The sequence below is a fragment of the Cicer arietinum genome, chromosome 7 (genome assembly GCF_000331145.2).
Source record: "Cicer arietinum cultivar CDC Frontier isolate Library 1 chromosome 7, Cicar.CDCFrontier_v2.0, whole genome shotgun sequence".
NCBI lineage: Eukaryota > Viridiplantae > Streptophyta > Magnoliopsida > Fabales > Fabaceae > Cicer > Cicer arietinum.
Genome location: NC_021166.2, coordinates 45,889,076 through 45,914,759, shown reverse-complemented (window position 1 = coordinate 45,914,759; position 25,684 = coordinate 45,889,076). Strand labels below are relative to the sequence as shown.

Below are 25,684 nucleotides of genomic sequence, written 5' to 3'. Positions count from 1 at the left end.
GAGTCGCCACCAATTTATTTTTTTTAAAAGGGAAAATTAGATAAAACCTAAAATAAAGTTCTTGAACCAAAAAACAGATTCCAGAGTCGATTACGAGCTTCAAAACGGTTATCCGATAATTAATTGTATACAAATTATTTATTTATTTAATTATTTATTTTACCTCCTAAAAGAATAATAAAAAGGAAAATAAATTATTTACATTAATAAAAGAAAGAAAAATATTTTTTTTATTAATTTGGTTTGACAAAGGGAAAATCTTGCTCCTACTATCTCCAGTACAAGAAATCCAAACACACGTAGAATATTTATGTGTTGTCCGATTTTATTATTACTTGATTTTAATTATTTTAAAATTATAATTATTATTATATACGTATAAAAAAGGTAATAACAGAAATAATAGTAATAATAATAATAATAATAATAATAATAATAATAATAATAATAATAATAATAATAATAATAATAATAATAATTTAGAAGATATTCTCATTTAGCTAGTTCTTTAGTAACAATTATTTGTCCTGTATAAGGTTTTTTAATAATTATAAGTATTCTCATTTTATTTAGAAGATATTAAATTATACTAATTTTAACTAATTAATTATAGACAAACGTTTATCCTATGAAATTATTTTTGTTTGGATGCAAGAATTGTTGTCTCTTTTTCCTTTATTTTTCTAAATATCTGGATTTTTTAGGTTCATTGTTTATACTCTATCATCGAAATTTTTTCACCTAACAGTTTATAGTTTTATCTCACTCACATCCAGAAGTTTCACGATGGCATTTGTTGCTTTTGTGCTATTTTTCTTAGAAAATGAAATAAATATTTAATATAAGTTTATAAACAATGTAAGTTGAAATTCAAAAAGATTAAAAGGTAAATGGTTTAGAAAAAACAATATAATAGGGAGAGACAAAATGCATCCACCTCAAATTGAAACACATGCGCTTTCATTGAATTTAACTACCTATTATAGCGCTTTTTTCACAAGCGCTGTAAAATACATGCGCTTTCATTGAATTTAACTACTTATTACAGCGCTTTTTTCACAAGCGCTATAAAACACATGCGCTTTCATTGAATTTAACTACCTATTATAGCGCTTTTTTCACAAGCGCTGTAAAATACATCTTTCAAATAATTATATACGTTGGAAACCCTCATATCCTCTACATCTTTCAAATAATTATATACGTTGCGAACCCTAATATCCTCTACGTACTGTGCGGCCATCTACGTTGTCTAAGGTATTTTTTACACATGATTTGTTCTGTTTTGAAATTGTCAAAAATTGTCAAAAACTCATACCACATGATCTGTTCTGTTTTGAAATTTTTAGTTGATATTGGTTTCTTTTTGAAACTTGTTGATATGTTTTGAAAGCTTATTATTTTTGTTACTGCATTTATATAGGTGGTATAATATGGATAGGAAATGGATTTCAGCCAATCGATTGTCAAAAGAGTATGAAATTGGAGTGAAGGAGTTTGTTGAGTTTGCAGTGAAGAATGCAAAAGATCCAAATAGAGTAGTTTGTCCTTGTTTAAAATGTTGTTTTGGAAAACGTGTTAGAGAAGATGAATTAGAAGGACATCTAGTATGTAATGGAATTGATCAAAGCTACACATGTTGGATAAGACATGGTGAGAAAAAAAAAGGAAACATTAATTTTGAGAATAGTTCTACATATGCTTCAACTGATTTCGATACAGATACATATGAGCCGGACCGAGTTGATGAGATTGCAAAAGCAGTTGAAGAAGATCTTCGAGATTGTCCTAAAATGTTTGAAAGTTTGTTGAGTGATGCAGAGAAAGAATTATATAATGGTTGTACTAAATTCACAAGACTGTCAGCGATATTAAAGTTGTACAACTTAAAAGCGAGTAATGGATGGTCTGATAAAAGCTTTACGGAATTATTAACACTCATAAAAGATATGTTGCCAGATGATAATGAACTTCCCAGTCGGACCTACGAGGCTAAACGGATTTTGTGTTCTATTGGAATGAGTTACGAAAGGATTCATGCGTGTCCTAACGATTGCATTTTATTTCGAAACGAATATGAACTACTTAAGGCGTGTCCGAAATGCAATGTCTCTCGATATAAGAAGAAAGAATCTACTCCAGCAAAAGTCGTGTGGTATTTTCCTATAATACCAAGATTTAGGCGCATGTATCGCAGTGAAGAAGATTCAAAACACTTGACATGGCATGCAGATGAAAGAATTAGAGATGGAATGTTTCGACACCCTGCAGATTCCCCACAATGGGCAAAAATTGATCACGAGTATCCTGAATTCGGGATAGAGTCAAGAAATCTAAGACTTGCACTTTCTACTGATGGAATGAATCCACATGGTCTTCAAAGCATCTCACATAGCACGTGGCCTGTGATTTTGGTAATATATAACCTACCTCCATGGTTATGTATGAAGCGTAAGTTTATGATGTTGTCTCTGTTAATTTCTGGACCCAAACAACCGGGGAATGATATCGACGTATACTTGACTCCTCTAATCGAAAATTTAAAAAGTATGTGGGAGACAGGTGTGGAAGTTTATGATGGGTATAAGAAAGAATGTTTCAATTTAAGGGTTATGTTGTTCGGCATAATTAATGATTTTCCAGCATATGGTAATTTATCAGGATATAGCATTAAAGGTCAGTGTGCATGTCCTATATGTGAAGAGAGTACAAATTGGATGCGGTTGAAACATTGTAAGAAGAATGTGTTTCTTGGACATCGTAGATTTTTACCTTATAGTCATCAGTATCGTGGGTGGAGAAATGCATTCAATGGAAAATCAGAGGAAGGTAAAGCTCCTTTAGCACCGACTGGATATCAAATACTTGAAAAAGTACAAGGTTTGACCAATAAATTTGGCAAACCTTTTGCGGGAGAGCTGGTGAAAACTGGGTGGAAGAAAAAGTCAATTTTCTTTGAATTGCCATATTGGAAGTCATTGTATGTAAGACATTTCCTCGATGTGATGCATATTGAAAAAAATGTATTTGAAAGTGTTATTGGTACGTTACTCAATGTTCCAGGAAAGTCTAAAGATGGCGTCAATGCAAGATTGGACTTGGTCGATATGGGAATAAGAAATGAACTGGCTCCAGTAAAGAAAGGAAATCGCACATATCTACCTCCAGCCGCTCATACTCTATCTAGAAAGGAAAAAATTGTTTTATGTAAATTTCTACACGAAGTTAAAGTTCCAGAAGGATACTCTTCGAACATTAAAAATTTGGTTTGTATGAAAGACCTCAAGTTAAAAGGTTTGAAGACCCATGATTGTCATATTATAATGGAGCATTTGCTACCAATAGGTATACGTTCCATTTTACCTGAAAAAGTTCGACTAGCCTTAACTAGATTATGTTTCTTCTTCAGGGAAATTTGTAGTAAAGTGATCGACCCTCAGAAATTACCGACATTGCAGAGGGAAATTGTTGTTACTTTGTGTGAGCTTGAAATGTATTTCCCACCATCGTTTTTTGATATAATGGTTCACCTTACTGTTCATCTGGTTAAGGAGACACAACTTTGTGGGCCAGCTTATATGAGATGGATGTATCCGATAGAACGATATATGAAAATATTAAAAGGGTACGTAAAAAGTAGAAGTCGACCAGAAGGTTGTATTGCTGAACGATACATTGTTGAAGAGGCTGCTGAATTTTGTACTGAATATCTGTCCAATGTTGAATCCATAGGGCTTCCCATGTCTCGTCATTCGGGAAGACTATCAGGAGAAGGGATAACTGGAAGGAGACTACTGACTATATCAAGGACAGAATGGGAGCAGGCACAATTGTATGTTCTGCACAATGATGATGAGGTTCAACCGTATGTTACAATACACATTGATCAGTTATCTCGTTTGAACATGAATAGGAATCAAAATTGGATAACTCGAGAGCACAATCGAAGTTTTGTAACATGGTTAAAAAATCACATAATGTCAAAATTTGATATAGACCCCGGATCAATTTCAAATAGATTGAGGTGGCTAGCAAATGGTCCGAGCTTACATGTCTTTTCTTACACTGGTTATGTTATTAACGGCTACACATTTTATACCAAAGAACAAGATGATCAGACCACTATGCAAAATAGTGGAGTCACTCTCGTAGCTGAAGCGATGCATGTCTCAAGTGCAAAAGACAAAAACCCAATATATGCAAATCTATCATATTTTGGGGTTATCGAGCGCATATGGGAGTTAGACTACACAATGTTTCGTGTTCCCATATTTGGTTGCAAGTGGGTCGATAATAATAATGGCGTTCGGATTGATGAGTCAGGATTCTTGCTTGTCGATTTTAATAGGGTGGGATACAAAGACGAGCCTTTTATTTTAGCGTCGCAAGCTCAACAAGTGTTTTATGTCACTGATCCTTCTAATGATAAATGGTCTGTTGTCCTATCGACCAATAAAATAAGTGATGATAACAATAATGATGAAGATGTTGGTAATGATCTTTTATTTGCAACATCACAACAACCACATGAAATTGATTCAACTGATGATGGTTTATATCTTAGAGATGATCATGATGAGGGAATTTGGATTAATCCATCGTTTCGTATTGTAAATGGACAAACAAATGTGAATGTCACCAGGAAAAGAAGAAGGGCATCTTAATGTATATATATGTTTAATTGTTTTATATAAGCTATGCATGTAATCTGAACTGTGTTATTGTAAATATGCATGTAATCTGAATTGAGTGTTTTATACTAAGTTCTGATTAATTTATTTTCTGATTAATTTATTTTCTGCTTATATTTAGCTTGATTTGAGTGTTTTATACCAAGTTCATGTAACAATGAGTGTTTTATATTTAGCTTGATTTACATGAACTGAACTGAATATAAATTAGTAATTTACATGAACTGAACTGAACTGAATAGAGAGATTCTCTTTTGCTCAGTGCATATATATATATAGATTCTTCAGAATACTCATTTCTAATAATTCATCATCTCCTAAAGTATTGTGATAAAGACAATGATAACAATATTTTTAATCCAATAAACAATGATAAAAATGTTTTTAATGTCATCCCAACCCAAATAAACCAAACACAAAAATAAAATAAAGAGACATTTTACAGCGCTTATCTTAAAAAGCGCTGTAAAAGATCCTTTTAAAAATAAAATAATGAGTGTTTTATACCTTTTACAGCGCTTTTCACACAAAGCGCTGTAAACGACTCTTTTGAAAGTGAGTAAAAAAGACATTTTACAGCGCTTATTTGACAAAGCGCTGTAAAAAAGCTTTAAAAATAATATTCATCAGACACCTAATTTCTTCAAACACCTTGTACGCATCATGGGAATCCAAAAAACATCAGACACAAACCCATTTCTTCAAACACCTTGTACGCATCATGGGAATCCAAAAAACATCAGACACAAACCCATTTCTTCAAACACCTTGTACGCATCATGGGAATCCCCAAAAACACCAGACACAAACCCATTTTTCGCAACATGGCAATGATCCTGAATACCAATTAAGTTTCGATTTAAGAAGGAAAGAGAATGTAAAGAGATAAAAAGGGTGTTGAGGTGGAGATTGAATTGTGAAAGAGTAAGCTTTGATGTTTGTGAAGAAGATGCATAAAAGGAGAAGAGTTTGGTGAAGAGGAAGGGATTTTTGTGGTGACCAGTTACTACTATGTGGGTTTTGCATGCATGTTGAGCTTGTTTAAAAAATAACATAACATAACAAAACACAAAAACAATAAGGCCTTTTACAGCGCTTATTTGGAAAAAGCGCTGTAAAAGAGCCTTTTAAAATTAACATAAAGAGACATTTTAGAGCGCTTATGTGGAAAAGCGCTGTAAAAGGCTTTAAAAAACATTCATATAACATAATAACACACGGAGGTCTTTTACAGCGCTTATTTGGGAAAAGCGCTGTAAAAGAGCCTCTTAAAATTAACATAAAGAGACATTTTAGAGCGCTTATGTGTAAAAGCGCTGTAAAAGGCATTCAAATAACATAATAACACACGGAGGTCTTTTACAGCGCTTATTTGAAAAAAGCGCTGTAAAAGAGCCTTTTAAAAATTTAACTAAAGAAGCCTTTTAGAGCGCTTATGTGTGAAAGCGCTGTAAAAGGCATTCATATAACATAATAACACACGGAGGTCTTTTACAGCGCTTATTTGAAAAAAGCGCTGTAAAAGAGCCTTTTAAAAATTTAACTAAAGAAGCCTTTTAGAGCGCTTATGTGTGAAAGCGCTGTAAAAGGCATTCATATAACATAATAACACACGGAGGTCTTTTACAGCGCTTATTTGAAAAAAGCGCTGTAAAAGGCATTCAAATAACATAATAACACACGGAGGTCTTTTACAGCGCTTATTTGAAAAAAGCGCTGTAAAAGGCATTCAAATAACATAATAACACACGGAGGTCTTTTACAGCGCTTATTTGAAAAAAGCGCTGTAAAAGAGCCTTTTAAAAATTTAACTAAAGAAGCCTTTTAGAGCGCTTTACAAAATAAGCGCTGTAAAAGGCTTATAAAAAGCGCTGTAAAAGTGTTACGTATATATAACAGTTACCTCTTCAGTTTCCTCTTCATTACGTAACCTTCATCTCAACCTTCATTTCTTCTCTTCTTTTGCAAACCCTATCATCCCGTCCTTTACGAACCTTATTTCCACGATCATCTCCTTCATTTCGAACCTTATTTCCATCCAAGATCATCTCTCCCATTTCACACAATATATTTTCATTGAAATACGTAACCCTCATTACGTATTTCTTCAAACCGTATTTCTGTGAACCATATTTCTGTGAACTTTCTGCAAACCCTCTTTTCTTTGCATTTCGTCTTTCTTCGAACCATCATTATTCAGGTATTGATGTTATTAAATTTTTGTAATCATTAGAATGCATGTTGAGCTTTTTTAAGATATACTGATACATGTTGAGTTTGTTTATAATAATGCATGATCCATGTTGAGCTTGTTGATGTTATACTAAAGTGCATGTTGAACTTGTTGTAGTTAAATGGATACAAACAAAGATTTAGAAGTTCAAAATGAAGAAGTTGGCACCTCTAAGACTTACGAAAAAGAAGTCAAACGTGGTGCAACTATCATGCAAAGGGTGATTAAAGCACGGAGCAGTGGCATTAAATTTGAGGTATACTATATATACTCTGTTTGCTGTGTGTTTTTTTATCTTTTTTTAGGGTTTAGGGCATGTACTTACTATATGAGTTTATTAGGTTGGCTGGAACGAGAGTGGTCAGCCAGTTGACCCCAACAGCTCCATGTTTGTAAGCTACATTGGGGCTGTTGTTCGTCAAAATGTCCCAATAACAATAGACAACTGGAGAGATAAGGCGTTGAAGGATGCCAAAGATATCATCTGGAATGACATTCAAGTAAATATTTTGATCTACTCTTTTGTCATTTATAATTTTTTTTCTGTAAAATACATTACTTATAATTGTTTTCATTGCAGACCACTTTTGTTCTTGATGAGGAACGAAAGTCATATGTTTTGAGAGTTGCTGGGAAAATCCATCGTGGATTTAGATCCCATCTCTCAAATTTCTATCTAAAAGATAGAGAAGGAAACACAAATGCTGAACCTCCAAAGATATATCAACATTATATATCAAAGGATGAATGGAGTGCATTTGTTTCCAAACGTTCTGACCCGGCGTTTGTCGTAAGTGATTAATTTATTAGCATTTGTGTTTTATTATTCATATTCGTAGCGTATTTTAAATTTTTACACAATTGCTATTTTTTTTTTATATAGAATATTAGTAAGGCAAATCGCGAACGGGCAAGCAACCCAAAACACCCATACAAGAAATCACGTATGGGATATGCACGCCTTGAACAAAAAATTGTAAGTAATTAAACATCACTTGTAATTTGTATTATAAACTATAGTGTGTAACTAATTTGTATTATTTTGTTTATGATTTTAACGAATAGAGAAAAGACACCCAAGCCGATCAACCCTTGGGTCGTCATATCTTATGGAAGGAAGCGCGTGTTAACAAAGAAGGAGTGGTTGATAATGAAAATGTCAAGAAAGTTGTAGAACTTTGTGTAAGTATATTATCACTTTAATATTTTTTAATATTGTATTTTAAAAATGCTATTGAACTTATCTTTTTAATGTTACATGTATTTTAGGAAACTATTGAACAAAGTTCTGAAACTCAAGAGGGCAACAAGGATACGTGCAGGGACATTCTTGGGAAAGTGTTTAATGTCCCTGAGTATTCCGGTCGAGTGAGGGGGAAAGGATTTGGCGTAACTCCCAAAAGCTTTTTTCCTCAAGAGAAGCGCCAAAAACCTTCCAACGAGGAAGTATTAGAGAAGCTCAGAATCTTATCGGAGCAAGTGGCACTCTTGGTGAATACGAATAAAGACAAGCAACTTCCGGTTCAGCTCCAACCTGAAATACAAATGGAGAGTGAAACCGGGAGTTGCAACGTCGGTTTGAAGAGTATTCCCGAGGTAATTAATTACTTACTACTTACTTGCTTATGTAATTACTTATGTATTAAACAAACTTATATATTAACTGTACTTATGTTTTAACTATTGATGTAGGGTGTCACTACATGTGTCCTATACTTGTCCTCGCCGACTCAACGGAAGGTGGGAAAAGGAATATTGCACAATACTTCGGGAGAAGTATTGCACAATATTCCGATCCCCGCGGGCCATGTCAAAGTATCGCCTACGGTTGCTTTCGAACCAACTGCACCGTTGCCCATACCGGACAACGATGGAGATATGAAGTTCTTAAGCGACGCTATTGGCAGTTATTTTTTTAAAAAGCGTTGTCTTTTATCTTTGTGCCCAAAATTATTTTTGATCCAAAATCACTTCACAATCAGTGCACACAACAACAAAACATATTCAAATACCATAAGCAGTTCACACAATCAGTAGAACATAAATCAGAACTCTGTAACTTTTTTAACATATATGTAACTCTGTAATTTACAACCTAAGTAACTACATTCAGATACATATATACAACCTAATTTACAACCTAATTACCTACATTCAGATACGTATATATATATAACCTAATTTACAACCTAAACTACATTCAGATCCATATGCATGTTCATATATTGTGTCCTATGATCATTTACATATAATAACTAACAGAATATACATTATATGCACTAGCTACCATATAATATTCAGATCCCTTGCCCAGCAGCAAGCTATTTCCCAGAAAATCAAATAATTTTCATGTCAAGCACGTACTGACACCATTCTTCCTTTAATTCCATCAGATCTTCCTCAGAATATGATGGACTGGAATTGGCAAAGTACTGCAATATAAAAATTGAACATATTATATTAAGTTAGTATCAAATATATAGATAATTTATATATGAAAATCATATAATGCAAATACCGTACCGTTTCTGGGATAATAGTTTTATTCTTCTCAACAATCTCCTTCATGAATCTCAATATGTAGTACCCACAGTCGATGTTATTTGTTTGACGAGGGCACTTTATTGAGATCCATGTAATGTTATTAGACTTCTGCTTCGACACTTTAGCACCTCTTTGAGCTCGATAAACTTTTAAGGCACTATCGAATGAATAAATGTGATTATTAGAGCATGAATATTTATATATATATATATATATATAAATATTCATGCTCTAATAATCACATTTATTCATTCGATAGTGCCTTAAAAGTTTATCGAGCTCAAAGAGGTGCTAAAGTGTCGAAGCAGAAGTCTAATAACATTACATGGATCTCAATAAAGTGCCCTCGTCAAACAAATAACATCGACTGTGGGTACTACATATTGAGATTCATGAAGGAGATTGTTGAGAAGAATAAAACTATTATCCCAGAAACGGTACGGTATTTGCATTATATGATTTTCATATATAAATTATCTATATATTTGATACTAACTTAATATAATATGTTCAATTTTTATATTGCAGTACTTTGCCAATTCCAGTCCATCATATTCTGAGGAAGATCTGATGGAATTAAAGGAAGAATGGTGTCAGTACGTGCTTGACATGAAAATTATTTGATTTTCTGGGAAATAGCTTGTGCTGGGCAAGGGATCTGAATATTATATGGTAGCTAGTGCATATAATGTATATTCTGTTAGTTATTATATGTAAATGATCATAGGACACAATATATGCATATAATGGATCTGTTAGTTATTATATAATGGATCTGAATGTAGGTAATTAGGTTGTAAATTAGGTTGTATATATGTATCTGAATGTAGTTACTTAGGTTGTAAATTACAGAGTTACATATATGTTAAAAAAGTTACAGAGTTCTGATTTATGTTCTATTGATTGTGTGAACTGATTGTCTATAATATGTTCTGTTCTACTGATTGTCTGTAATATGTTCTGTTCTACTGATTGTCTGTAATATGTTCTGTTCTACTGATTGTCTGTAATATGTTCTGTTCTACTGATTGTCTGTAATATGTTCTGTTCTACTGATTGTCTGTAATATGTTCTGTTCTACTGATTGTCTGTAATATGTTCTGTTCTACTGATTGTCTGTAATATGTTCTGTTCTACTGATTGTGAAGTGATTTTGGATCAAAAATAATTTTGGGTACAAAGATAAAAGACAGCGCTTTTTAAAAAAAGTGCCATAAAAAGCTAAAAAGCATTTTTCATTTCAAATAATTAATTTACAGCGTTTAAAAAAAAAAAATAACACATTTTACAGCGCTTTTTTTAAAAAGCGGTGTAAAATGTTGTTCTAAAGCGCTTTAATGGTGCACCTTCTACAGCGCTTCCGTGAGAAAGCGCTGTAATATGTTCAAGAAAAGCGCTGTAAAATGCAGACCCATAATATGAAATTATGGGTGGGCATTTTACAGCGCTTTTTCGAGAAAGCGCTGTAATATGTACGCCCATATATGAAATTATGGGTGGGCATATTACAGCGCTTTTTCGAGAAAGCGCTGTAATATGTACACCCATAACTCATATGACGGGGTGCATATTACAGCGCTTTTTCGAGAAAGCGCTGTAATATGTACACCCATATATGAAATTATGGGTGGGCATATTACAGCGCTTTTGTGAGAAAGCGCTGTAATATGCACACCCGTAACTCATATGACGGGGTGCATATTACAGCGCTTTTTGTGAAGAAGCGCTGTAAAATGTGCATAACAAGCGCGCGTTGTATTTACATGTTTTATAGCGCTTTTATAAAAGCGCTGTTGTATCATTTACAGCGCTCGTTTCCACAGCGCTTATTTTTTTGAAAAAGCGCTGTAAATGGCTTAAAAAAAACGCTGTAAAAGCCGTTTTTTCGCGTAGTGCAAAGTTTTTATTTCCTTGTAAATAAATTTTCTTTATCCGCTACGAATTTTACTCAAAAAAATCTAGTATAAATTATTATATATGTCATTTTGGGGTTTAGGGTGTCACATTAGTGGTATCAGAGTAGGTCTGTCCAATCAGACCGAGTTGGTTATGTGTAAGTTATCTTATTTAATTGTCAACCTTGAGCCAATTGTGTTTACCCGTGTTACCTGCTAGGTACTAGAACACTTATATATTTTTCTTGTGTTAAGTGTGATGTATTTTTCCATTACAATACATGATTTTTGAAAGATGACTGTTAATTGTTAAATACTTGCTTATTCTGATTATGTTGTGGATTCTCTTAATTTTGAATATAATTGTTATCGTTAATTACTTGCTCGTTCTGGTTGTGTTGTGTATTTGTTGAGATTTGAGTTATTTTGAATTGTTAAAATGATTAAGCTAATTAACTTTTGATCAGACTTGTAGCTTGTGGTACTAACTTTGATTTGCTGCTCTTTTCTTATAGTGGATAGTTAGAAATGATTTTTTTTTATTAACTAACTATATGTTTGAAACTATTAATTTAATTGAGATAATACTAATTATTGATTGATAGACCTTGTCTTTATAGGGTCATTACATGATTATTAAAGTTTTGATCTTGCTAATGAAGTCAATTTAGAAAGTTAGCAGTAATTTTGAAATATTAGGAAATTCATATTAATAATAATAATTATTATTGAATATTAGAGCTGGTAGAACTTAGAAGAAAAAAAAATTACATGAAGGAGTTAGAGTTGACTTATTTTGTAAAATGAAAAATAACTTTTCATTGAATTACTCTTGACTATTTCAAAAAAATTAAATTGAGTTTGTTTATAAAGTAACAATAATAATATCGATTTTATTTACTACTTAAAATAGCTGAAAATTTACATCATATTTTACTATGTGTTGTTTTTAAGAAAATCAAAAAGATTTGTTGTTATGTTGGTTTAGAGGGGCTGACGTGAATATTGAATAGTGGATGTGTTGGAATATTTCCTTTGGAATTATTGATTGACTGATTTTGATATTATGAACTCATTAGAATTTAACTTGATATTAGAGTTTTAGATTTTAAGAACTCAGTAGTGATTTATGATGGTACTAAAAAAAAAGGGGGTCACATGATAAAACGTCTACTAATTGAGAAAGAGAAGGAAAATAAAAAATAAAGTTAAAATAGTTTATTTTAAAGTGTGGATTTGAATTTTAAATAACTTAAAAGTGTTGATGGTTGTATCTAAATGATTAATGTTTTTATATTGCTTTTGAAATAAATTTAGGACATTCGTTGTTATTTTGAATTAGTATAAAATTCATATTATTAGCTATAGTAATTCTTGAACATCCAAGGTTGGTTGAAATTTTATAGTTAGACTTTTAGAAACAAAGAATTGTGAAGGGATTAAATTTGATTTATTTGTAAAACGAAATATTTTATAGAGTGAATTATTGTTGACTTATTTTAGAGAATTAGATTGTGTTGCAGTTGTGTTGATTCTTAGAATAATAATAAAAATATATATTTATGATGATTTTATTTAAAATTTCGATTAGCCAAGAGAAAAATAATTTACGCCAAGTTTTACTATGTGCTGTTTTTTTTTTAAATAATCTAGAAGATTTGTTGTAAAAATAGTTTTTAAAAATCAGAAAGAAAAAAAAAAGATATAACTAATTTAGAAGTCTTGGTGAATTATAAAATTTTGTATTTAATTTTATATACATGATTTGATTTAATTTCAAAATATAGGTTGAAAAAAAAATTTAAGAGTGCTTAAATATCTTAAGAGGTATTTTGGTGGTTAAGATATTGGTGAAATTTTAGTAATCTTATTGATTTTAAAAGTATTTAAAAAAAATCGTATGATTTATTAAGAAGTAATCCAAGGAAAAGTTTTGAATTATAAAGAAAAATTATTTTATGGTATTAAAAGAATAGTGATTCTTTTAAAATAATTTAAGTATTTGAAATCTAATTTTAGAGTATTGATTAACTACTAAAATGATTTATGTACTACGAGATTTATTTGTGTTTTAAGATTGTTATATTAACTTCGAGTAAAAAAAAAAATAGTTGCTTACTTTACCTGCTAATTGAAAAATCTTGTTTCAATTTTTGTTAAATGTTAAAGATTGATTCAACAAAAAAAAACAAATTAATTAATACTTTAGTTGTGATAAATTTGTAGTTGTTGGATTGCTAAGAGAATATTCTACATCATGATGCCAATTATTGAATTTCTTATATGCATGTATATATGATTAGGTGAATGTGAAAGTGTTTGTGTTTCAGGCGTTTTAAGTATTGGGAATTTGTGAATAGTTTTTAGAGTAATTGAGAGTGTTTTAAAGTGAAATAATTATATATTTCTTTATTTTAATTGGTGATTCATATTGATGCAAGTGTCCTTTCTTTTGTGGTTATATCTATCTGTAAATTACAAATAAATTATTAGAAATGTGTAATTAAGTGAGTTTTTAACTTGAAGTAAAGACTAGGAGTTGTGGCACCGCCTTCGCACTCCTGAACCACGTTAAAGATACTTTTAATTATTCATGTTTGAATTTGAATGACTGCAATTATAGTTATTTAAGTAGTTGACTACATGAGTAGGAGGGACTAGCTATCCCGATGACTCATCATCGTTAATAAAAGAGACAACGATAACTCATTATTTCGTTAGAAGTACCTTTTAATTTTATTTTTTTAAATAGTTAAAAAACATATTAATTGCTTATTTCATTTGAATGAATTTAATTATTAAATATGTGTTATTGGGAAATAGTATCTCTATCATTAGTTTTTTTTCTTCCTTTCTCCTTGATTATATACAGAGTATGTTTTTATAGAGTAATTGATTGTCAATCTATTATAATATTATTAAGTTGTAAGACGTGTTTAATATTTTAAAAATTGTTCTCTTTGTCATATCTAAGTTAAATTTATTGAATGTTTGGTGATAGGATTTAGACTATATTTTAAGGAGTAAAACTAGTAATATTTGATTTGAAAGAACTAGTTGAAATTGGCAACGTACTTGAAATGTGTTTCATTTAACCAAATTAAATGAACTACATTATTATTGACAATCTATATGTTATGTTTATATGTAAATTACAGTGAGTAACTCTATGGTATTTTATTTCATAATTGAATGATAAATGTGATAGCATTTTATTTCATAATTGAATGATAAATGTTATGTGTTTAATTGATTTATTTTGTCATGTTAGTCTATCATGCTATGTTAGTTGATTTTTTACAAGTTGTTCTTAATTGGAGATTGAATGTCTTAAATATGTTTATAGACTAAGTTTGAATCTTGAGGGTGGTAAGTTAGATATTAGTTCACTCACAGCAAATATCGAGGACGAAATTCTTTAACAAGTGGAGAGTTGTAACACCTCAAATTTTATAATAAACTATTTTATTAATTAAATATGATTTTAAATAATTAATTTGATGTTAAATTATTTTTAATATATGTTGATAAATTTTGGGATAATTTTCGTTATATAGGTGATTTCTATGATGTGCTAGTTTTATAAATATTAGATTAAATGAACGATATAAATAATAAATATTATATTTTATTATTTGATATATTTTGAAAAAAAAATAATAGTATTTTAGTGTCATATTTTAAAGATAAAGATTTTATGTGGTTTTACGTGTATATACGCGTACCCAATTAATGTAATATTTTTCTGTGCCCGTGATGTTAAGTAAGCACGTAGTTATATTCCAATTATTTATAACTGTTTTCTATTTTTAGTTATTTTTTATAAATAATTATCTTGAGATAAAATTGATATTGTGTTTGATTTTGTTTATTTTTATATACTTGTTATGACATTGTGATTTTATATATATTTATTATGATTTAGTAATTAATATAAAATATTGATGTTATATTTATTTATTTTATAATTTTGACTATTTTCTAATATGATGGTATTATTATAATCTGAGTATTCTGTGAAATAAGTACAATTGTAGAGATTATTTTGAATATGAGAGTTTCAATTATTAGTAATATGTTTTTGTTATATTGAGAGTTTCGTGTGTGAAAGCGTCGAAATAAAGTAAGAAGTGAGATAGTGTTTGAATTCATGAGTATAATATATTGTGAGATGAACAAGAAAACCGTATTTCCAAACGATTCATTCAGTGCTCGCTAAGAATGGCAGTAGCCCTTTGAGTGATAAATTAATTAATGTGCAAAATAGAAATTGTGAGATTAAAATATGGAATAGAAATACTTATATGGTGTTGATTGGTTCGTTAAATGTGTGGTATTTAATATTATTGTGATGTTTGATTTAATTTCGTTAAATGTTGGGCATTTGATATTATTGTGATATTTGATTTAATTTCATTAAATGTGTGGCATTTGATATTATTGTGATATTTGATTTAATATCGTTAAATGTGTGATATTTGATATTATTGTGATATTGGATGTCAAATGAATTTTATGTATGTGTTTGACTAGACAGGTTTAGGTGATGTGATAATAAAAGGTGAATGCATTTTGATAAGTTTATCTGATTATGATGATGTATAATTAATAATAATGAAGTTATAAAATTGTGATAAGTCTATGTGATGATGTATGACTGATGAGATTGATGGTATAAGATTGTGATGAGTTTATGTGATGACGTCTGATTAATGATAGTGATGTTATAAATTGTGATGAGAATATTGAAGTAACCCCATAGTCGATGAAATAAGTGTAATTCTAATCTGTGTTTTAAATGACGGTCTTAATGGAGTACCATAGGCCAACGAGGGGAGAAAATAAATATTGAGAATTTGTGAAGTGGAGATTATTTTGTCATCATATAGGTAGGGTCTGACAAGCCTTGTGATTCTGGAGAAGTACAACTAAATGAGTCTGATCGTGGCGGTCTGCTGTTGAGCCTTAAGGCAAGATTGTTAAACCTTGGAGGTATTCGGGTGGGGAACTCCTAGGTGACTTGGAGGTAGCACTCTAAATGTCGGGAGCTACCATGCAACACATGTTTACCTCGATTGTAGCTTATATGTGTCTCGGGTTGAGTTGAGGGGATCTCTGAGGACAGGACCAATTTGAATTGTCCGTCCACCGAAATGGTGGCATAGTATAAAGCCTCCTAACCAAGTACTTCAGAGTTAAAATGGTACCACATTGCGAATTAGAGTATAAGCTGATGCATAGCATTGTATTTCCTTGTGGTTGTTTTGTTGTGATTGATGTGTTTCAAAAGTAATAATAATTACTCTTAGATGATTTGATGCATATTATATAATGAGATGATGATTTTACTTGAGTGATTTTAATGTTATAATATGATACTATTTACTTAAATATTTTGATATATCGTAATGTGATTATGATACGGTCTATTATGATTGTTGCGTGTTCTTCTTACTTATATTATACTATTAACATGATTTCGAAACTCACCTCTTTCGTTGTTTGTGTTTGACAAGCTTGGCCCTGCGTCTGCGAAATCACAATTATTGTAGGTTAATGAGTCTTGAAGTTCAAGTTTGGGAGAAACCCCGCTTTAATAGGTGATACTGGGAATTTAGAGTTGTAATTTATATTTTAGTTATGTAATTACAAATGATATTTTATATGAAAACATTATTACTAGTAAGTTTTTTGAATTAAAATAAGAATTTATACTTAAATCAAGTTCATCCTTCGTTGTTTGTGTTTGACGGGTTTGGCCCTACGTTTGCAAAATTGCAGTTGTTACATGTTAATGAGTCTTGAAGTTCAAATTTGAGAGGAACTCAACTCTGATAGGTGATAGTGGGAATAAGGGTTTTAATTTGTATTTTACTTATTTATTTTGAAATGAATTTTTGTATGAAAACCTTATAAGTACTAGTAAGTTTTTATAATTAAATCAAGTAATTATACCTAAATCAAGCTTATTGAGATTGCACTATTTTAATGGAGAAAATAAATTAAAGTGTTACTTTTGATTTTTGACAAACGTGATATTCTAAATTAAAAATAAAAGTTTTTATTTTCTTGAAAAACATATTTTTATTTTTCCGCTGCAAATTTTATAGAAATATGATATAAATTATTATATATATTATTTTAGGGTGTAGTTAGTGGTATTAGAGCTCCAATCAGGTCGGGTTATGTGTCATTAGTCAATTGTCAACCTTGTGTCGAAACACTTAGTAAATTGTCAATCTTGAGCTAATTGTGTTTACTTTGTTACTTGCTAATGAAACGGTTACCTATTATTATTGTGTGAAGTGCAATGTATTTTTCTATTCCAAAATATTATTTTATGAAATATGATTGTTAATTGTTAACTACTCGCTTATTCTTGTTGTGAGTTATTTTGAATTATTGACATGATTGAGTTAATTATCTTTTGATTTGACTTGTGTTTCTAAATTTAATTATTTGTTCTTTTGTTATAGTGGATAGTTAGAAATAGTTTTTTTTAATTACTAACTATATGTTTGAAATTATTAATTGATCGAACTAATACTAACTATCGAGAACTTGCCTTTGGGGTCATAACATGATTATTAATATTTTGATCTTGTTAACGAAATTATTTTAGAATGTTAGTAGTAGTTTTGAATTATTAGAAAATTCATATTATTAATAATTCTTGAATATCATAGGTAAGTAGTAGTTTTGAAATATTAGGAAATTCATATTATTAATTGATATTAATGATTGAATATTAGAGATTGCTAGAACTTAGAATTTTTGACATTTTGAAGAATTAAATGTTGACTTATTTTGAAAAATTAAAATAAATTTTGTTTGAATTACTTTTGACTATTTTAAAAAATTAAATTGAGTTGAATTTTTGTTGATTTATAAAATAACAATAATTCTACACTACTAATTTTATTCAATGTTATTTTTAAGAAATTCAAAAAGAGTTTTTGTTATGCTGGTTTAGAGGTGGGTGGTGTGAATATTGAACCGAGAAAGTGTTGAGATATTTTTTGAAATGATTGATTTTGATATTACGACCTCATCAGAGTTTAACTTGACATAGAGTTTCAGATTTTAAGAACCTCGTTAGTGATTTATAATGGTACTAATAAAAAAGGGTCAAATGATAAAATGTCTGCTAATTGAGAAGGAGAAGGAAAAAGATGGAAAAAAAAAAACAAAGTTTTTAAAAGTCATCTCAATAGTGAAATTCTTTTTGAAAAGTTATCTAAATTTTGGATTCTATAATCAATGTATTTTATGTATTTTGGATTCTATAATCAATGTATTTTGGATTCTGTGACACCCTAAACCCAAATTGAAATAAAAAGTAAAATACACTAGTTTTGAAAAAGATTCGCAGCGGTTCCAAAATACAGTATAAAAATTTTCTTTTAAACTATAAAGTTCAGGTAGTCACATTCACACTTACACAAATGCTTGCATAAAAATAATTTCAATTAAAAATCCTTTAATATCGAATACAGTTGAGGTTTATTAAATAAAAATTTCTAACATAAAAATACGTGCTAACTTATAGACAACTAATTTCTACATCCGAATAAAAGATAAAAATAACACAATTGATCAATCGAATTTACAAAAATCTAAATTAATTTCATAACTCAATAAAATACGATAAATTTCTCTCACCCAGTATCACCTATCAGAGCATGGATCACCAAATGATAACCTGAAATGACTGCGCTCTCGCAAGAGCCAAACACAAGCAACGAGGGGTGAGCTTCGAAAACATGTAATAGTATAAAGTAATTGAGAATAACTTGTAAAATATAGTAAACACCGTATCATATTAAATCACAATCAATAAGAATGATCAAGGTAAAACATTGATACAATCCATAACATCAAGTAAGTAAACACACAAATCAAGTAATGTTATGCATGCTCTTATACTCTAGACTCCTCCTCTTCCTTTGGTACCATTCTAACTCTGAAGTACTTGGTTAGGAGGCTTGATACTATGCCACCACACAAGTGGACGGACAATTCAATTTGGCCATGTCCTCATAGATCCCCTCAACTCAACCCGAGACACATATACGTGACAGTCGAGGTAAACATGTGTTGCATGGTAGCTCCCGACATTTGGAGTGCTACCTCCAAGTCACCTAGGAGTTCCCCACCCGAATACCTCCAAGGTCTAACAATCTTGCCCTAAGGCTCAATAGTAGACCGCCACGATCAGGCTCATTCAGTTATACTTCCCTGAAATCACTAGGCTTGTCAGGCCCTACCTATATGATGACCAAATAATCTCCACTTCAAAATTTATCAACATCTATTTTTTCCCCTCGTTGGTCTAGGTTACTCACTCCATTAAGAGGACCATCATTGACACAAGTCAAGTTCATCACTATTCAATACAACGCAATATACATTTCGTGATATTCTTCAAGGTGGTAACATCATAATTCAACAAGTAATCATCAATACATATTTTCATAGTCATATATCCCATTCAAAATTTATCATCATAATACACAAACTCCATCAATATATGATTTTCACTCACATATGATATTACTAAATTATTCACACACACTACTTCAATTGATATTGAATTAATAACAATTCATCATATTTTATATCATATAACAATATCATGGTAGATATAAACAAAGCACATAATACGTCAAATACACAATCCTACAATAATTCAACTACCACACAATCTTCAAAATTTAAATCAAACAACACCCTATAAAAGTTTCTAACTCGTATTTTAGCCTCACCAAATTCAAGTTTTCTCATTAGTTAATTATTACTCAAAGGGCTTCAGCTGTATGTAGCAAGCCCCGAATGAATTATGGGAAATACGGTTTTTCCCGTTTATCTCACTTAATTTACACTCATGAATTCGAACTCTCTCTCAGCCCATACCTCATTTGACGATTTCTTACGGTATGCATTAAGTTTCAGCAATGTCGGAGCAATCCAAAAATAAATCGTTTGAAAGCGGTCCAGAGAATAACCAAATTGCAGCGACATGGATGACTCAAAACGGTGCTTAAGGATAACAACACTGAAATTAAAATTAAAATTGCATCAGCATCTAACTTTAATTATGACAGGTCAAAACAAATGAACAATGAATGTGAGGTTGATCAGAAAGCATTTACTGTAACACCGACGATAACGAGTTATCACATATTTTGCTTAAATTGAGAAACGAATATTGTAGGACAAAGCTCTCGACGCATAGGTCACATAACTGATCTTCGTTATTTCGGGTCAACACTACAACGACCAAAATCGAGGTTTGAAGGCGATGGTTAGAATTTTCGATTAGGTCATGATTGGTTATTTTGATTGCGGTTCTTCCCATAGATGAAAGAGTCGAGAACAGTGATTTCAAATATGGTGTTTGGGGACATTGATGGAATTCACGGTTATCAAAAAATATCACATGTAGCGGTTGTTAGAGATGTATTGTGACTTGTTTTCTGATTATGAGTATCTCATATAGCAGGTCTAGACGAAGATGATTGATCGGGAAGAAATTGTGATGGGTTATTCGACCATGGAATGGAAGAAATTGGTGAAGATGGTGATGACCCATTACTGGCGGCAGTGCAAGGCTGTAAAAACGGGAAATCTGTTTGTGATTTTGGTTTAGGGTAAACGAGGTGCAAAATCTGATTTGGGGTTTTGGGTAAAGTGAGGTACAAAATCAACAAAGCCCAATAGAAAAGCAAGCTGAGGCAGAAAATATAAGGGGTGTTGATAGCTAACTCAAACTTATACTTCTATTATTTAAGTTTTAAAAAAATTATATTACTCACTCATTCTATTCATCCATAATAATTAAAGTATTATTCTCCAAAATACTCATATTACAATACTAATAATTTACACAAAAAATATTAAATAGAATAAATAAATACAATATTAACAATTTATCTTATTCACTAATTTAAATCTCTATAAAATTATCATACTATAGCAATTATACATGTAAGGGAAATTAATCATAATTATATGTCAACACATATTTTAAACACATGCAATACTAAATTAATTGTTTAAAATCCTATTAGATAAATAAAATGATTTATTATAAAATTTGGAGTGTTACAGATTCTATAATCAACGTATTTTGGATTCTAAATTCTTTCAAAATATAAGCTGAACATAATAATTTTTATAGTGATTAATTACTTAGAAATGTGTTTTTGATGATTATAGTACGAGTGAAATTTTAGAAATCTTATAGATTTTAAAAATACCTGTGATTTATTTTATTTTTATTGTATTTAGAAATGTGATTTATTTTAGTTGTTTTTATTTAGACGTAATTTATTGAAAAGTAATTTAAGGAAAAGTTTTGAATTCTCAATGATTTTTTTTTCCCGCTAAATGATTAGTGATACATTTTATAATAATTCAAGTCTAAATATCATTTTTTAGAATGATGTATAACTTTTAGAGTGATTTATGTACTACTAGATTCAATTTGTTTTCGTAGCTTGTTGTATCTTCTAGTAAATAATTATTTATCTTAGCTGCTACTTGGAAATCTCTGCTTTAGTTTGTTGTAACCTTTAAGTGAGGATTAATTCAAAAGAAAATATAATCGTGATTGATTTGAAGTAGTTAGAGTTCTATGAGTATAGGTTACATCGTTTGAGTTATGAGATGAACTAAAATTTTGGTGCTAATTTTTGGATTAAGTATGTGAATGTGTATATGATTATGTATTTGATTATGTAAGTATTAAATTATTTGTGTTTGAAGTGTTCTAATTGTTGGGAATTAGTGTATAGAGTTAGATTAGTCGAGAGCATCTAAAAGTGAAATAGTTCTACATTGCTTCAATCGAATTATTGATTATATATTGATATAAGTATTGTTGTTACTGCTTGTAAATTACAAATAAATTAATGTGAATGTGTAATTAAGTGAATTTTTAACTTGAGGTAAGGAGTAAGAGTTGTGGCGCCGTCTTCGCACTCCTGAACCAGGTTAATGATACTTTTTAATATACATGTTTGAATTTGAATGACTATATTTATGATTATCGTAACTAGTGGACTACATGAGTATGAGGGACTAGCTACCCTGATAACTCATCATCGATAAAAGAGACAACAATAACCTATTGTTATTATTGTTAGAAATACTTGTTAAATATATTTTTGAAATAGTTAAAAATCATGTTCATCTCTTATACAAATTTGAGTGATTATGAGTCTTATGTGGCATCATTGTTGAATGTTGATAATGGTTTATGTGACTTGAATAATAGTTGGAGTGAGTTTTGAAACTATGTGAAAATATTTGTCCTCTTCCACTATGTTTATGTACTATAGTTCTTGATTTCTATGAATTTGTTCATGGTACAGATTCTTATGTGTATCTCGTATTTGAAATTCTTAAAGGTATGAAATAATTGAAATATTGCTCTATCTTTCTTACTTAAGTGAAACTTGTTGAGAAATTGATAATATTATTAAAAAACAAAATTTAGAGAGTAAAACTACAAAATCATTGTTAGAGTAGTTAGTTGAAGTTAACAATCTATTTGGCAAACTTTCGCTGTTAGATAATGTTATTATATATTAGTAGTAAGGGTATTTTAGATATTTCTATTCTTTTATATATATACTCATTGTAACCCTATTAACTCAAGTTTGGTTCATTCTATGTTATGAAACTCTAGAGTGGTTGTCTCTCTTCTTCCTCATTTCATTGTTAACATGGTATCAGAGCTTTGGTTGATTTTGGGATCTACTATAAAGAAGAGAGAAACTATTTTGATAGGAAAGGCAACCACCAAAAGAGAAAAGAGAAGAGTAACCCTATTCCCGATTTTGTTAAATCAGTCTCACAAAAACATCGATTGCACATTCGTTAACCGTTGGATCGGGATGATTTTTGGACAGCAGGTTCCCAACATTCAGGACTTCGTCTTCAACGGCTGGATCGGCGAAATGACATATGCAGTGGGAGATATCGCGCTTGAACACATTGTGTTTGCCGTATTTTCCTGTCATTATTTGTTATGGCTAGTGCTAAGGATGATTCTTTTCAAGCACATTGGAAAACACATTGTCCGAAATTGGGGAGTACACATAAGAAGAATTTTAGGGGGCCATCATCCAATGTTGTTGCTTCTGCTCCTCCTACCATTGGCTCTAGTTCAGGTTTTGTATACTCATCTGAGACTACTTCCCAAATATCTGATATTGCAGAACAGCTTCAAAAACTTCTTGCCACTCGATCACATGCCATGTCTGCCACCTCTTCTAAAGGTTTGAACTCCTCTGATATGTCAGGTATATCTCATTCCATATGGATTCTTGATTCGGGAGCATCTCATCATATGACATACGATGATAAATCTTTTGTGTCTGTGAAACCTGTCTCGTCTGTGTCGGTTATGACTGCTGATGGCACTCCTATGCCACTAGCAAGCATTGGTTTTGTCTCCACACCTAACATATCTCTTTCTGATGTTTATTATATTCCTGATCTTACTTTGAGTCTTGCTTATGTTAGTCAAATATGTCATCTCGGTTATTCGGTTATGTTTTCTTCAACTTCTTGTTGTGTGCAGGATCCACATTCTGGGAGGCTGATTGGGACAGGTCATAGACAGTGGGGACTTTATGTTTTGGATAACCTGCGATTCCCAGATAATGCAGCCTCAACAACTACTGCTGACTTATTATCTAGTTTTCGCTTGAATTCCTTATCTTCTAGTTTTTATTTATGGCATTCTCGCCTTGGACATGTTTCTGCTTCTAGATTAAAATATTTGGCTTCTACTAGAGCCTTAGGATAGTTACAAACCTGTGATATCTCATATTGTTGTGGTTGTAAACTTGCTAAACTTCCAGCTTTACCGTTTAGTAAAAGTGTTTTTCTTCCATATGCGCCTTTTGATTTAGTTCACTATGATGTTTAGGATCCATCACTGATTCTCACCAAAGGTGGATCTAGATATTATGTTTCGTTTATTGATAATTATACTCGTTATTGTTGGGTTTATCTTATGAAAAATCAGTCTGAATTTTTTGACATTTAACATATGTTTCGTGCAATGGTCAAAACTCAACATAATTCTATTATAAAGTGTTTTCGTTATGATTTAGGTGGTGAATATACCTCTAATGAACTTCCTGAATTACTTGCTCAACAAACACCGTCGTATTATAGAGACTGCTCGTTCCCTCCACCAAACATCTTTTACTGATACTCCTCAGCAAAATGGAGTTGGTGAAAGGAAACACCGTCATATCATAGAGACTGCTCATTCCCTCTATCATATCAGATTTGTCTCCCTTTGAAAAATTGTATGCTTCTACCCCTGATTACTATTCTTTGAAAGTTTTTGGTTCTACTTGTTTTGTTCTTCTCCCTCAAGTAAAGCGCAGTAAGTTGTCTTCTCGTTCAGCCATGTGTGTTTTTCTTGGTTATGGGGATGGTCAAAAGGGTTATCGTTGTTATGATCCTCATGCAAGAAAACTTTATGTATCTTGTAATGTTGTTTTTCTTTAGCACATCCCTTTTTACTCTATTTCCTCTGATTCTCAGATTACTAAGAGTTCTGAACTAACCCATATTAATCTGTTTGGTCCTAATGATTATGCTTTTAGTGATTGTAATGTTGAGAATTGCAGGACAAATACTAATACTCCATATGATGACATCCCTTTTGTCCCCCCGGCTGTCCAACCACCCCCTGCGATTGTTGATCCTCGTCGTTACCCCTCTCGTCAACGTAAGTCTACTCATTTACCTGATTTTGTCTATTCCACTTACTCAACTTTGTTTGTTTCTTTCTTAACCTCTATTCACAGTTTTTTTGAGCCCTCTTCCTATAAAGAGGTTGCTCTTGATCCTCTTTCGCAGCAGGCTATGGCAGAAGAACTATCTGCATTGCACAAAACCAATACTTGGGAATTAGCACCTCTTCCTCTTGGAAAACGTTCTATTAGGTATCGTTGGGTATACAAGATCAAAACTAAGTCTGATGGGTCAGTTGAGCGCTACAAAGCACGTCTTGTTGCTAAGGGTTTCTCTCAACAATATGGTATGGATTATGAAGAAACTTTTGCTCCTGTAGGCAAGTTGACCACTATTCGTACTCTTATTGTAGTTGCAATTATTCGTCAGTGGCATATTTCCCAAATAGATGTAAAAAATGCTTTTTTAAATGGTGAGCTTCATGAAGAAGTCTATATGGTCCATCCACAAGGAGTTTCTCATAATCAAGGGGAAGTATGTAAGTTAAAAAAGGCTCTATATGGTCTTAAACAGGCTCATCGAGCTTGGTTTGAGAAATT

At 31.1% G+C, this 25,684-nt stretch overlaps 1 protein-coding gene across 1 annotated transcript; it reads left to right on the top strand.

Annotated features, from left to right (window-relative positions):
• The first annotated feature begins 1,074 nt into the window (after window positions 1-1,074).
• Window positions 1,075-24,685, top strand: LOC140918813 (uncharacterized). The gene is made up of 3 exons (XM_073363611.1): window positions 1,075-1,257; window positions 1,424-2,414; window positions 24,491-24,685. Exons 2-3 carry the CDS (start codon window positions 1,434-1,436, stop codon window positions 24,683-24,685), a joined length of 1,176 nt encoding a protein of 391 aa, XP_073219712.1. The 5' UTR covers window positions 1,075-1,257; window positions 1,424-1,433.
• Window positions 24,686-25,684: the final 999 nt, after the last annotated feature.

Excerpts from the sequence above, each read along its gene's own strand:
- LOC140918813 (XM_073363611.1), top strand. The coding sequence starts at position 1,434 with ATGGATAGGAAATGGATTTCAGCCAATCGATTGTCAAAAGAGTATGAA. Across the intron at positions 2,415-24,490 it reads GCACGTGGCCTGTGATTTTG|GTGGTGAATATACCTCTAAT; the intron begins GTAATATATAAC and ends GTTATGATTTAG.